The following is a 16,027-nucleotide window of genomic DNA, read 5'->3' as shown; positions in this document are numbered from 1 at the left end:
GACAGAAGGGGGAGGGATGGAGCCGAGAGCTGGACAGGTGATAGGCAAAAGGGATACGAGAGGATCATGGGACAGGAGGTCCGGGAAGAAAGACGGGGGGGGTGACCCAGAGGATGGGCAAGAGGTATATTCAGAGGGACAGAGGGAGAAAAAGGAGAGTGAGAGAAAGAATGTGTGCATAAAAATGAGTAACAGATGGGGTACGAGGGGGAGGTGGGGCCTAGCGGAAGTTAGAGAAGTCAATGTTCATGCCATCAGGTTGGAGGCTACCCATACGGAATATAAGGTGTTGTTCCTCCAACCTGAGTGTGGCTTCATCTTTACAGTAGAGGAGGCCGTGGATAGACATGTCAGAATGGGAATGGGATGTGGAATTAAAATGTGTGGCCACTGGGAGATCCTGCTTTCTCTGGCGGACAGAGCGTAGATGTTCAGCAAAGCGGTCTCCCAGTCTGCGTCGGGTCTCACCAATATATAAAAGGCCACATCGGGAGCACCGGACGCAGTATATCACCCCAGTCGACTCACAGGTGAAGTGATGCCTCACCTGGAAGGACTGTTTGGGGCCCTGAATGGTGGTAAGGGAGGAAGTGTAAGGGCATGTGTAGCACTTGTTCCGCTTACACGGATAAGTGCCAGGAGGGAGATCAGTGGGGAGGGATGGGGGGGACGAATGGACAAGGGAGTTGTGTAGGGAGCGATCCCTGCGGAATGCAGAGAGAGGGGGGGAGGGAAAGATATGCTTAGTGGTGGGATCCCGTTGGAGGTGGCGGAAGTTACGGAGAATAATATGTTGGACCCGGAGGCTGGTGGGGTGGTAGGTGAGGACCAGGGGAACCCTATTCCTAGTGGGGTGGTGGGAGGATGGAGTGAGAGCAGATGTACGTGAAATGGGGGAGATGCGTTTAAGAGCAGAGTTGATAGTGGAGGAAGGGAAGCCCCTTTCTTTAAAAAATGAAGACATCTCCCTCGTCCTAGAATGAAAAGCCTCATCCTGAGAGCAGATGCGGCGGAGACGGAGGAATTGCGAGAAGGGGATGGCGTTTTTGCAAGAGACAGGGTGAGAAGAGGAATAGTCCAGATAGCTGTGAGAGTCAGTAGGCTTATAGTAGACATCAGTGGATAAGCTGTCTCCAGAGACAGAGACAGAAAGATCTAGAAAGGGGAGGGAGGTGTCGGAAATGGACCAGGTAAACTTGAGGGCAGGGTGAAAGTTGGAGGCAAAGTTAATAAAGTCAACGAGTTCTGCATCCGTGCAGGAACCCCCCCCCCCCCCGTCTTTCTTCCCGGACCTCCTGTCCCATGATCCTCTCGTATCCCCTTCTGCCTATCACCTGTCCAGCTCTCGGCTCCATCCCTCCCCCTCCTGTCTTCTCCTATCATTTTGCATCTCCCCCTCCCCCTCCAGCTTTCAAATCCCTTACTCACTCTTCCTTCAGTTAGTCCTGACGAAGGGTCTCAGCCTGAAACGTCGACTGCACCTCTTCCTACAGATTCTGCCTGGCCTGCTGCGTTCACCAGCAACTTTTATGTGTGTTGCTTGAATTTCCAGCATCTGCAGAATTCCTGTTGTTTGCGTTTTTTCCTTATAAAGCCTCAGCATTACATCCTTGATCCTTTTAAAATGAACGCTAAGATTGCATTTGCCTTCCTCACCACTGACTCAATGCTGCAAGTAAAACTTTAGGGACTTCTGAAGTCCCTGTCCCAAGTCCATTTGCATCTCTGATTTTTGAATTTTTTCCCCATTTAGAAAATAGTTCGTCATTGTTCCTTCTACCAAAGTGCTTGACCATGCACTATATTTCATCTGCCACTTGTTTGCCTATTCTCCAATCTTCCTAAGTCCTTCTGCAAATTCCCTACTTCCTCTAGGCCACCTGCCCCTCCACCTATCTTTGTATCGTTTGCAAACTTGGCCACAAAGCCAGTGATTCCAACGTCTAAGTCTTTGACATATGGCATAAAAAGAAGTGGTCCCAACCCAGACCCCTGTGGAACACCATTAGTGACTGGCAATCAGCCAGAAAAAGCTCTCTTTATTCCCACCCTTTGCTCCCGCCAATCAGCCAGTGCTCTATCCATGCTAATATCTTTACTGTAATCCAGGGGCTCTGATCTTGTTCTTTCTTTTCAAATCTTTTTATTGTTATATTATACAGGAAAAATAACATGAGTGCATTGAAGTAACAACACTTACAATGTCTCAAAAAAGACATTATCTTAAAGATTGAAAAAAAATTTTGTGATAACAAAAAAAACCTACTAAGCAGAAAAGTGAGAAAAAAAAAGAACCCATTAGGTGTACAACCCCGGAGCCATGCGTCATACAAAAAGCTTCTAAAAATAAACATCAAACCGCCAACAAGAAAAGAAAATATACTAAAATATTTACAATTAGATCTTGGAAAAATTATATCAATTAACTCAAATGATAATAACGAGCAAATGAGCTCCCTTTGGAGTACTTTGTCTTTGGAACGTATCTATCCTGCACCTTTCAAATTGCTCCCAGAAATTCCAGCCATTGTTCTGCCGTCTGCCACGTTAGTGGCCCCTTCCAATCAATTTTGGCTAGCTCCTCTCTCATGCCTCTGTAATTTCCTTTACTCCACTGTAGTACCGATACATCTGACTTTAGCTTCGCTCTCTCAAACTGCAGGGTGAATTCTATCATATTATGATCAAGAGTTGTTTACCTTAAGCTCCCTAATCAAATCTGGCTCATTACACAATGCGCAATCCCCTAGCTGCTCTGAAAAAGCCTTTTCTAGGCATGCTACAAATTCCCTCTCTTGGAATCCAGCACCAACTTGATTTCCCCAATCTACCTGCATATTGAAATCCCCTACGACTTTCGTAACACTATCTTTTTTATGTGCCTTTTCTATCTCCCGTTGTAATTGTACCCACATCCCAGTTACTATTTGGAAGCCTGTATATAACTCCCAGCAGTGTCTTGGCCAACAGGGTTTCTTAACTCTACCCACAAGGATTCTACATCTTCCAATCCTATGTCACCTCTTTCTAATGATTTGATTTGATTTTTTAACAACAGAGCCACTCCACCTCCTCTGCCTACCCGGCTGTCCTTTTGATACAGTGTGTATCCTTGGACGTTAAGCTCCCAACTATGATCTTCTTTCAGCCGTGGCTCAGTAATGCTAACAACGTCGTAACTACCAATCTCTAACTGCACTACAAGATCATCTACTTTATTCCATACACTGCATGCATTCAAGTATTACAGCTTCTGTCCTGTATTTATTACCATTTTTCATTTTGTTTCCCTGTAACACTGCAACTCATCCTATTGACTGCAATTCCTTCAGCCAGCGGGCAGCGGAGTGAGCCGGAAGCAGAGTGAAGGCTTAAGGGCTTCGGCTCAACAGGCTTAGGTGGAAACGGGTGAGGCGAGGAAGGTTTGTTACTCATTTTTTGTTGTTATTTGAGGAGAGGGGCAGTATGAGTGTGAGGGCAGTTTGTTGTTCTTGGTGCCGGATGTGGGAGGCCCTGGAGTCTCCAAGCGTCCCGGATGTCCACATCTGTGCCAGGTGTGCCCAGATGCAGCTCCTAAGGGACCGTGTTAGGGAACTGGAGCTGCAGCTCGATGACCTTCGTCTGGTCAGGGAGAGTGAGGAGTTGATAGAGAGGAGTTACAGGCAGGTGGTCACACTGGGGCCACGGGAGGCAGACAAGTGGGTCACGGTTAGGAGGGGGAAGGGGAAGAGTCAGGTAATAGAGAGTACCCCAGTGGCTGTGCCCCTTGACAATAAGTACTCCTGTTTGAGTACTGTTGGGGGGGGACAGCTTACCCAGGGGAAGCGACAGTGGCCGTGCCTCCAGCACAGAGTCCGGCCCTGTAGCTCAGAAGGGTAGGGAAAGGAAGAGGAGGGCAGTTGTGATAGGGGACTCGATAGTAAGGGGGTCAGATAGGCGATTCTGTGGATGCAGTCCAGAGACCCGGATGGTAGTTTGCCTCCCTGGTGCCAGGGTCCGGGATATTTCTGATCGTGTCCAAGATATCCTGAAGTGGGAGGGTGAGGAGCCAGAGGTCGTGGTACATATAGGTACCAATGACATAGGTAGGAAAAGGGAAGAGGTCCTGAAAGGAGAATATAGGGAGCTAGGAAGGGAGTTGAGAAAAAGGACCGCAAAGGTAGTAATCTCGGGATTACTGCCTGTGCCACGCGACAGTGAGAGTAGGAATGCGATGAGGTGGAGGATAAATGCGTGGCTGAGGGATTGGAGCAGGAGGCAGGGATTCAAGTTTTTGGATCATTGGGACCTCTTTTGGTGCAGGCGTGACCTGTACAAAAAGGACGGGTTACACTTGAATCCTAGGGGGACCAATATCCTGGCAGGGAGATTAGCGAGGGCTACTGAGGTGACTTAAACTAGAATGGTTGGGGGGAGGGAATCAAATTAAAGAGGCTAGGCGAGAGGAGGTTAGTTCACAACAGGGGAATGGGAACCAGTGCAGAGAGACAGAGGGGTGTAAACTGAGGGTAGAAGCAAAAAGTAGTAAGGTGAAAAGTAAAAGTGGCAGGCCGGCAAATCCAGGGCAAAAATCAAAAAGGGACACTTTTCTACATAATTGTATAAGGGCCAAGGGTGCTGTAAAAGCACGCCTGAAGGCTTTGTGTGTCAATGCAAGGAGCATTCATAACAAGGTGGATGAATCGAATGTGCAGATTGTTATTAATGATTATGATATAGTTGGGATCACAGAGACATGGCTCCAGGGTGACCAAGGATGGGAGCTCAACATTCAGGGATATTCAATATTCAGGAGGGATAGACATGAAAGCAAAGGAGGTGGGGTGGCATTGCTGGTTAGAGAGGAGATTAACGCAATAGAAAGGAAGGACATAAGCCGGGAAGATGTGGAATCGATATGGGTAGAGCTGCATAACACTAAGGGGCAGAAAACGCTGGTGCGAGTTGTGTGCAGGCCACCTAACAGTAGTAGTGAGGTTGGGGATGGTATTAAACAGGAAATTAGGAACAGCAGTTATAATGGGTGACTTCAATCTACATGTAGATTGGGTGAACCAAATTGGTAAGGGTGCTGAGGAAGAGGATTTCTTGGAATGTATGCGGGATGGTTTTTTGAACCAACATGTCGAGGAACCAACTGGAGAGCAGGCTATTCTGGACTGGGTATTGAGCAATGAGGAAGGGTTAATTAGCAATCTTGTCGTGAGAGGCCCCTTGGGTAAGAGTGACCATAATATGGTGGAATTCTTCATTAAGATGGAGAGTGACATAGTTAATTCAGAAACAAAGGTTCTGAACTTAAAGAGGGGTAACTTTGAAGGTATGAGACGTGAATTAGCTAAGATAGACTGGCAAATGACACTTAAAGGGTTGACGGTGGATATGCAATGGCAAGCATTTAAAGATCACATGGATGAACTACAACAATTGTTCATCCCAGTTTGGCAAAAGAATAAATCAAGGAAGGTAGTGCACCCGTAGCTGACAAGGGAAATTAGGGATAGTATCAATTCCAAAGAAGAAGCATACAAATTAGCCAGAAAAAGTGGCTCACCTGAGGACTGGGAGAAATTCAGAGTTCAGCAGAGGAGGACAAAGGGCTTAATTAGGAAGGGGAAAAAAGATTATGAGAGAAAACTGGCAGGGAACATAAAAACTGACTGTAAAAGCTTTTATAGATATGTGAAAAGAAAAAGATTGGTTAAGACAAATGTAGGTCCCCTACAGACAGAAATGGGTGAATTGATTATGGGGAGCAAGGACATGGCAGACCAATTGAATAATTACTTTGGTTCTGTCTTCACTAAGGAGGACATAAATAATCTTCCGGAAATAGTAGGGGACAGAGGGTCCAGTGAGATGGAGGAACTGAGCGAAATACATGTTAGTAGGGAAATGGTGTTAGGTAAATTGAAGGGATTAAAGGCAGATAAATCCCCAGGGCCAGATGGTCTGCATCCCAGAGTGCTTAAGGAAATAGCCCAAGAAATAGTTGATGCATTAGTGATAATTTTTCAAAACTCTTTAGATTCTGGACTAGTTCCTGAGGATTGGAGGGTGGCTAATGTAACCCCACTTTTTAAAAAAGGAGGGAGAGAGAAACCAGAGAATTATAGACCGGTTAGCCTAACATCGGTGGTGGGGAAAGTGCTAGAGTCAGTTATCAAAGATGTGATAACAGCACATTTGGAAAGCGGTGAAATCATCGGTCAAAGTCAGCATGGATTTGTGAAAGGAAAATCATGTCTGACGAATCTCATAGAATTTTTTGAGGATGTAACTAGTAGAGTGGATAGGGGAGAACCAGTGGATGTGGTATATTTGGATTTTCAAAAGGCTTTTGACAAGGTCCCACACAGGAGATTAGTGTGCAAACTTAAAGCACACGGTATTGGGGGTAAGGTATTGATGTGGATAGAGAGTTGGTTGGCAGACAGGAAGCAAAGAGTGGGAATAAACGGGACCTTTTCAGAATGGCAGGCAGTGACTATTGGGGTACTGCAAGGCTCAGTGCTGGGACCCCAGTTGTTTACAGTATATATTAATGACTTGGATGAGGGAATTAAATTCAGCATCTCCAAGTTTGCGGATGACACGAAGCTGGGTGGCAGTGTTAGCTGTGAGGAGGATGCTAAGAGGATGCAGGGTGACTTGGATAGGTTAGGTGAGTGGGCAAATTCATGGCAGATGCAATTTAATGTGGATAAATGTGAAGTTATCCACTTTGGTGGCAAAAACAGGAAAACAGATTATTATCTGAATGGTGGCCGATTAGGAAAAGGGGAGGTGCAACGAGACCTGGGTGTCATTATACACCAGTCACTGAAAGTGGGCATGCAGGTACAGCAGGCGGTGAAAAAGGCGAATGGTATGCTGGCACTTATAGCAAGAGGATTCGAGTACAGGAGCAGGGAGGTACTACTGCAGTTGTACAAGGCCTTGGTGAGACCACACCTGGAGTATTGTGTGCAGTTTTGGTCCCCTAATCTGAGGAAAGACATCCTTGCCATAGAGGGAGTACAAAGAAGGTTCACCAGATTGATTCCTGGGATGGCAGGACTTTCATATGATGAAAGACTGGATGAACTAGGCTTATACTCGTTGGAATTTAGAAGATTGAGGGGGGATCTGATTGAAACGTTTAAAATCCTAAAGGGATTGGACAGGCTAGATGTAGGAAGATTGTTCCCGATGTTGGGGGAGTCCAGAACGAGGGGTCACAGTTTGAGGATAAAGGGGAAGCCTTTTAGGACCGAGATGAGGAAAAACTTCTTCACACAGAGAGTGGTGAATCTTTGGAATTCTCTGCCACAGGAAACAGTTGAGGCCAGTTCATTGGCTATATTTAAGAGGGAGTTAGATATGGCCCTTGTGGCTAAAGGGATCAGGGGGTATGGAGGGAAGGCTGGTGCAGGGTTCTGAGTTGGATGATCAGCCATGATCATACTGAATGGCGGTGCAGGCTCGAAGGGCTGAATGGCCTACTCCTGCACCTATTTTCTATGTTTCTATCTTTCCTGTCCTCCCTGACAGTCTCATTATACACTGCATCTGGTTGGATACCAACTGCCCCTTCGTCAGCCCTCTTACTCTGGTTCCTATCCCCCTGCCAAATTAGTTTAAACTCAGCCCAACAGCTCTTGCAAACCTGCCCGCAAGGATATTGGTCCCTCTCGGGTACAGGTGTAACCTGTAATTTTTGTATAGGTCATACCTTCCCCAGAAGAGATCCCAGTGATTCAGAAATCTGAAACCCTGCCAAATCACCCTATTCATAGTTTCAATGGCGTGTGACACAGGCAGCGATCTTGGAGGCCCTGCTTTTCAGATTTCTACCCAACTCCCTACATTATCTCTCCAGGAGCTCCAAAAGCAGAATTTAACAGTTACACATAAAATACAGGTAGGCAATTAAGGCTATGTCCACACTATGCTGGATAATTTTGAAAACGCCGGTTTCAAGTAAAAACGATAGGCGTACACACTAAGCATTTTTCAAAATATCTCTGTCCACACTAACACGGATATTTGGGCGAACCTCCTCTACTGGGCACGCGCAGAACACACAGAAAATAAGCGAAGAGGAAACGGTATACTTAGTGCACGTTTGTCCAGTTACAGAGTAAAAAAACTTAAAACTTAAAAGGAATTGCTCTTGACTCTCACGCAGGAGGACTTAAAACTAATAAAAAACAAATACTGAAGCCTATGGAGGCAACTGACAGGGAGTTCACAGACAGTATGACCTGGCTGACGACAAACATTGAAAAACTGACTAACTCTGTTGCATTAATAAAGCACCATGTTAAATGTATAAAACATGTCTGCATCAGTGTTATCTTGTATTTCCATACAATGTTACATTAGGCTGTTACACATCTATTGTCAGAGAAGTACTTGCATAAATAGGTAAACCACCTTCATACAAGCAAGGACAGAAAACAGGGCAAAGTGAGTATACTTATTTATTCAGTAAGCTATGGGTCAAAGTATTTGGTAAGTACCTTTCTAACTCTTGTGGCTTCAGTCTCGTTGCTGTCTGTTCTGAAATTGTTAGGTTCAGCGAAGCACAGAATCAAATGTCGCTGTGATGATTGTTTGCTCTAGTATCAATGGTTTGGCCACAATAAAGTAATAATAATAATAAGAAGAAGAAAACGATGAAATGCCGGGCTGCTGCCATATGTTTCGGCACGTCATGACAGCGGTTTTAAAAAGCTCCGTTTACCATGTCCACACTGCAACGGCTATTAGGCGTTTTCAGATTTATTCACTCTGGAGACCGTTTCTGAAAATCTCCGTTTTCGGGGGATGAAAACGCTGTTTTAGTGTGGACAGGGAGTCAAAACGAAGAGAAAAAGCTTTGTTTTCAAAATTATCCAGCATAGTGTGGACGTAGCCTGAGAGTAAGGTCATAACGAGTCAATTTGCGAGATTAAGAGCTCATTTTATTGTTCTATGGAACGATCCAGTAGTCTTATAACCCTGGGGGAGAAGCTGTCCTTGAGCTTGGTGGGATGCACTTTCAGGCTTTCGTATCTTCTGCCCAATGGGAGGAGGCAAAGAGAGAACGTAAAGTCTATGCTGATGCTGGCTGCTTTACTGAGGCAGGGAGAAGTGTGGACAGAGTCCACGGAGGGGAGGCTGATGTGCTGAGCTGTGCCCACAACTCTCTGAAGCTTCTTGTGGTCACTGGCCGGGCAGTTGCTGTACCAAGCTGTGAGGCATCTCAAAGTTAAATTAAATGTGTTATTGAAGTACGTATGTATCACCATAGAGAGCTCGGAGATTTATTTTCTGGTCGGCATTCACAATAATACAAAGAAACACAATGGAATCAATGAAAGACCGCACCCAACAGGACAAACAACTAGCTTGCAAATGACAACAAACTGCAAGTACAAAGAAAATAAATCCACAGAGGGGAGGCTGGTTTCTATGGCATGCTGAGTCAAGGGATAAAAATTTGGACAGACCCAGGACTTCCCGTAGTCGTGAAATCATTATTGATGTTTCTTCTTCAGGGGTTTGAGTCCTTGGTTGATATTTTTTTTGTTCTATTTTACTAATAGATAACCAACTCCTGGAGAAATCAGACTTCCTTCAACACTGGTTGGGCACGCGTGATCCCTACTTTCCCTCTGTTCCCAGGTACATTCACCTATTTATCCGCGTTGAAGACACACACTCAGTGGCCACTTTATTAGGAACACCTGTACACCTGCTCGTTAATGCAAATATCTGGTCAGCCAATCACGCGGCAGCAGCTCAACATATACAAGCATGCAGACACGGTCAAGAGGTTCAGTTGTTGTTCAGACCTAACATCATTATGGGGAAGAAATGTGATCCAAGTGATTTCGACCATGCAATGATTGTTGGTGCCAGATGGGGTGGTTTGAATATCTCAGAAACTGCTGATCTCCTGGGATTTTCATGCACAACAGTCTCTAGAGTTTACAGAGAATGGTGTGAAGAACAGAAAACATCCAATGAGCAGCAGTTCTGTGGGCAAAAACACCTTGTTACTGAGAGAGGTCAGGGGAGAATGGCCAGACTGGTTCAAGCTGACAGGAGGGTGACAGTAACTGAAATAACCACGTGTTACAATAGTGGTATGCGGAAGAGCATCTCTGAATCCACAACACATTAAACATTGAAACGGATGGCTGGCAGCAGAAGGCCACGAACATACACTCAACGGCCACTTTATTTGGTACAGGAGGTATCTAATGAAGAGGTCATTGAGTGTAAGTGTTGGAAGCACTAGGAGTGGGATGAGGGAGGAAGTTCCGGACCATCCCTTAGATGTTCCGTGGCAACACTAAAGTGCAGGACAGTCTCTGACTCACTGTTTTGGATCTTTGCTGAGAACTGCAAACCTTCTGAGTATTGAAAGTTAGAGGGTGGATGTGGAGAGGTGGTCAGTCTGGGATCAAGGGCACAACCTCAGGAGACAAGGACATCTCTTTAGAACAGAGGTGAGGATTTCCTTTAGTCTTTGGGTGTTGAATCTGTGAAATTCTTTGCCACTGTTTCCTTAAGGTTATTATAGCTGGGAGAGATGGTGTGGATCAGCTCCCACTAGCTAATGAATGCTTCCAACGCGTGCATCTCAGATAGCCTCTGACAACCAAGCTCAGCTCCTGGCCTTCCTGTGTGGCTTAGTTACTAAGCCTGGTGGAACCGTTTCTACCGACAGGAGAAGGGGCAAAGGCGAGTTACTGGCACCTTAATCCAGTCGCTTCGGGCAGATGGGGCTCATCAGCTGCGGTTGGCAGCTCATCTCAGGGAAGGGAAACTCCGATCTCAAACCTGTGCTGTCCTGTGGCTATACCCACTCATGGGGAAGGCTTCAGGAGTAAACCCCGAGGAAAAATCCAGAGCTAGAGTCCCTAAGGCAATCCTACGTTGAGTTCAACGCTGACTGGCAACGACAGTGGTGCCAAATTGTTTCGGTCTCTGCCATCCCTTTGGATTCATCAGCTGCATAAAGAGGGGGAGCTTGCTGCACGGGCGACAGCAGGCTCTATCCTATGCCTTGGCTTGAATGCTGGCCTGCGTATCACAGACAGCTTGGACACCGTATTGACGGTCGACCTGACCAACGGAGGGCCTCTCGTTGCCACAGATGGCTGTGGAGTCCAAGTCAGTGGGTATATTTAAAGTGAATGCTGATAGACACTTGATTAGTCAGGACATCAAATGTTGCGGGGGGAAGGCTGGAGAATGGGGTGCAGAGGGATAGTAAATCAGCCATGATGGAATGGCAGAGCAGACTCGATGGGCTGAGTGGCCTAAATTTGCTCCTGTGTCTAATGGTCCTATGGAGACAGGAGGGAAGTGAGAGCATTTGTCACAGATGGGAGGTTGGTTTTGGGTTGGGAATGCCACTGATCTCACACAGTTTCCCCAGGCTGTACGGTAGTGTAGCAGTTAGTGCAGTGACAGCATTACCAATCATGTAATCCTGTCGCTGCCTGCAGGAGTTTGTATGTCCCCTCTGAGACCATGTTCGTTTCCTCCAGGTGCTGTGGTTTCCTCCCACATTCCAAAGATGTAGGGGTTTGGGTTAGTAAATTGAGGGAATGCTCTCTGTTGTTACTCAAAGCATGGTGTCACATACGGTCTGTCTGCAGCACATCCTCGCTGACTTGATTTGACGCAAATGATGAATTTCACTGTATGTGTAGATATTTCAATGTTAATCGTTAAACTTAATTGTTCTCTCAGTCCCACACAGGAGCCTGAAACCACAGATTCACACCAGCAACATTACCAAGAAGAGATCTCGAAACTGCAACGTATCAATGGCGAGGTGAGCTTGCGATGGAGCCTGAGCCTTTCTCTGTTCACTTCCCCCTCCCTTGTCCTCGCCCCCTCCCTCGTCCACTGTCCCTCCCCCTCTCTCGTCCTCTCTCCTTCCCCCACCCTTGTCCCCTCTCCCTCCCTCGTCCTCTCTCCCTCATCCTCTCTCCCTCCCCTCCCCGTCCTCTCTCCCTCCCCTCCCCCATCCTCTCTCCCTCCCCCTCCTCGTCCTCGCTCCCTCCTCCACCCTCGTCCTCTCTCCCTCCCCCTCCCTTCCTCCCCCTCTCTCCCGGCCCTCCCGGTCCTCTCTCCTTCCTCCTCCCTGTCCTCTCTTCTTCCCCCACCCCCGTCCTCTCTCCCTCCCCGTCTTCTCTCCCTCCCCCTCCCCGTCCTCTCCCCCTCCCCATCTTCTCTCCCTCCCCCTCCCCATTCTCTCTCCCTCCCCCTCCTCCATTCTCTCTCCCTCCCCCTCCCTTGTCCTCGCCACCTCCCTCATCCACTGTCCCTCCCCCTCTCTCGTCCTCTCTCCTTCCCCCACACTTGTCCCCTCTCCCTTCCTCGTCCTCCCTCCCTCATCCTCTCTCCCTCATCCTCTCTCCCTTCCCTTCGTCCTCAATCCCTCTCCTCCTTCGTCCTCAATTCCTCTGCTTCCTCGTCCTCAATCCGTCCCTCGTCCTCAATCCCTCCCCTTCCTCGTCCTCTCTCCCTCCCCTCCCCTCCCCGTCCTCTCTCCCTCCCCTCCCCTCCCCCGTCCGCTCTCCCTCCCTTCTCCTCCCCGTCCTCTCTCCCTCCCCCTCCCCATTCTCTCTCCCTCTCCCTCCTCCATTCTCTCTCTCTCCCCCTCCCCATCCTCCCCTCCACCTCTCTCGCCCTCTCTCCTTCCCCCTCCTCGCCCTCTCTCCTTCCCCCTCCTCGCCCTCTCTCCTTCCCCCTCCTCGCCCTCTCTCCTTCCCCCTACCGTTCTCTCTCCTTCCCCCTACCCGTTCTCTCTCCTTCCCCCTCCCCGTCCTCTCTCCTTCCCCCTCCCCGTCCTCTCTCCTTCCCCCTCCCCGTCCCCTCTCCCTCCCCGCCTCGTCCCCTCTCCCTCCCCCCCGTCCCCTCTCCCTCCCCCCACCGTCCTCTCTCCTTCCCCCCACCGTCCTCTCTCCTTCCCCCTCCCCGTCCTCTCTCCTTCCCCCTCCCCGTCCTCTCTCCCTCCCCCCTCATCCTCTCTCCTTCCCCTCCCTGTCCTCTCTCCTTCCCCCTCCCCGTCCCCTCTCCCTCCCCTGCCTCGTCCTCTCTCTCTCCCCTCCCCGTCCTCTCTCTCTCCCCTCCCCATCCTTTCTCCTTCCCCCTCCCTCATCCCCTCTCCCTCCCCTGCCTCGTCCCCTCTCCCTCCCCTCCCTCTCTCCTGCCCTGTCCCTTGTCCTCTCTCCTGCCCCGTCCCTTGTCCTCTCTCCCTCCCTCTCGTCCTCTCTCCCTCCCCTTCCTTTGCCCTCCCTCCCTCTCCTCCCTCTCTCCCCCTCCCTCCCTCCCTTCATCCCATCTCTCCCTCCCTCGCCATTCCTCCCCTCTCTCCCTCTCTCTCCCCCTCCCTCTCTCTCCCCCTCCCTCTCTCTCCCCCCTTCGAGGAACATATGCTGCTCTGTTTTGCCGTTCCTTGTTGCCTTTTTTAAAAACTTTAACATCTGGTACATTTTGTGCTCGTATAGGGTGGTAGCCATCTTGGGTTCATTTTAAAAGAAAATCCCTCGTTGCCAGTGTTATGTTTTGTAATTTCAAAACACTAAATCACTTTAAAGGAAGATATGAGAGTCTGAAATGCAGGTCTATCTTCGAGTTTACTTTAATCGAGGCATGCACATATCACAATAGTGTGATGACGTATGGAATTTTACATATGAATTATTTAAATGTACAAGAATGCTTAATCTAAAAAATATATATATGTCATTAGATATATGTAAAGTGGAGGCTGATAGTTCTTGATTTGTCAGAGCATCAAAGATTATGGGGAGAATGTAGGAGACTAAGGTTGAGAAAGATAATAAATCAGCCATGCTGAAATGGTGGAACAGACTCAATGGGCCGAATGGCCTAATTCTGCTTCTATGTCTTGTGGTCTTCCAGATTTAACAAAATCTAAGTATTGCTTGTCACTGAGGAACTTGGACTGGATGTCCTCAACCACATTTCATTTACTTCTCCATTGATATATCTAGTTTCACAGCATTTCATCTTATGATTTGTGGGCAAGATCACCCTGTCGTATTGAATACCAACACAGAAATGTGCCAGAGCCTATCATCTATTATCCGAACAGCATTTTGTATGCGTTATACAGCATCTATCACCTCCCACCCAGATGGACGCTCTCAGCTGATGCACGGTTATTTACTTATTTAGAGATGCTTGCAGTGTGAACAGGCCCTTCCAGGACAATGAGCCTCACTGCCCAGCAACTCACTGATTTAACCCCAGCCTAGTCGCTGGACAACTTACAAAGACTAACTGGTACATCTTTGGACTGTGGGAGGAAACCAGAGCACCCGGAGGAAACCCATGAGAGGATGTTCAAACTCCTTACAGACAGCGTCAGAATTATGGGGATGATGGTATTAAACTAGAAAGAGGAGATTTATGAGGCTGTTGCCAGGACTAAGTTATAAGGAGAGTGTTTTTTCTTGGAGATTAGGAGACTGAGCAATGACTTCATAGAGGCAAGAAAGGATGAAAAATCAAAAAATCAAAAATTATGATGGACACGGTCAGGATGAATGCATGCGGGATTAGGGGAACTAGAACCAGAGATCAAGTCTGAACTGTCTGCACAATCTAGGGACTCACTTCAAAGTCTCTACAACTCGTATTCTCAATATTCATCATCATTATGTGCCGTGTCGTATGACGCGGGCGATCGTGGTCTCATGGCCATGATTGTTCTTCACAAAGTTTTTCTACAGAACTGTTTGCCATTGCCTCCTTTGGGGCAGTGTCTTTACAAGGTGGGTGACCCCAGCCATTATCAATACTCTTCAGAGATTGTCTGCCTGGCGTCAGTGGTCGCATAACCAGGACTGGTGATGTGCACCGTCTGCTCATATGACCATCCAGCTCCTGCTCCCATGGCTTCATGTGACCCTGATCGAGGGGCTAATCAGATGCTACACCCTGCCCAAGGGTGACCTGCAGGCTAGCGGAGGGAAAGGGCACCTTACACCTCCTTTGGTAGAGGCGTACCTCTAACCCGCCACCCAAAATTATTTCTTTTATTTGCAGTTTGACTTCTTTCACACCTTTGCTGTTTGTCGGTGTTTATTCGTGTATAGTTTTTCATAAGTTCTATTGTATTTAATTTTTCTGTAAATGCCTGCAGAAAATGAATCTCAAGGTAGTTTGTGGTGACGTGCACAATTTAGTAGATGCCTCCTGTACCTAATAAAGTGATCTCCGAGTGTATGTTTGTGGTCTTCTGCTGTTGTAGCCCGTCTGCTTCAAGGTTTGATTTGTTGTGCATTTATAGATGCTTTTCTGCACACCACTGTTATAATGCATAATTATTTGAGTTACTGTCACCTTCCTGTCAGCTTGAACCAGTCTGTCCATTCTCCTCTGACCTCTCTCATTAACAAGGCATTTTCACCCTCAGAACTGCCACTCACTGGATGGTTTTTGATTTTTTTGCACCATTCTCTGTAAACTCTAAGAATGTTGCATAGGAAAATCCCTGGAGATCATCAGTTTCTGAGATACTCCCCGGTCTGATGTTTGGTGTGTGACCACACGGTATTCCGTTTGCCACTTCTTCACCTATTCTTCCATTCTGTCCAAGTTCGTCTTCTCTCCTGTCTCCATAAGACCTTAAGGCATAGGAGCAGAATTAGGCCATTCACCCCATCAAGTCTGCTCCACCATTCCATTTTGGCTGATTTATTATCCCCTCAACCCCATTCTCCCGCCTTCTCCTCTTATCCTTTGATGCCTAGACTAATCACGAACCTATCAACCTCCACTTTAAACATACCCAATGACTTTGCCTCCACAGTCACTTATGGCAGTGAATTCCACAGATTCACCAGCCCAGCATCCGGGACATCTGCATTACCAAGGACATGTCCTCCTCCCATTCCCACCATCAGGGTGGAGGTACACGTACTCATGATTTTAGGAACAGTTTCTAAAATGATGGAACAGAACACTGTTTAGGAACAGAAACCTGAAGACACAGACTCATCATTTT

General features: G+C 47.5%; 1 protein-coding gene across 1 annotated transcript in view; it reads left to right on the top strand.

Moving 5' to 3' along the window:
- Positions 1-16,027, top strand: part of LOC134349805 (autophagy-related protein 16-like) — a 101,769-nt gene that overhangs the window by 13,464 nt on the left and 72,278 nt on the right. The window contains exons 2-3 of the mRNA XM_063054694.1: positions 9,573-9,651; positions 11,734-11,818. Coding sequence (XP_062910764.1) covers positions 9,573-9,651; positions 11,734-11,818 — 164 coding nt within the window. The remainder of the gene's footprint in view (positions 1-9,572; positions 9,652-11,733; positions 11,819-16,027) is intronic.

Source organism: Mobula hypostoma, chromosome 7 (assembly GCF_963921235.1).
Source record: "Mobula hypostoma chromosome 7, sMobHyp1.1, whole genome shotgun sequence".
In the NCBI taxonomy this organism is placed as follows: Eukaryota; Metazoa; Chordata; class Chondrichthyes; order Myliobatiformes; family Myliobatidae; genus Mobula; species Mobula hypostoma.
Note: the sequence above shows the minus strand (reverse complement) of the source record. Positions and strands in the feature narration are given on the sequence as shown.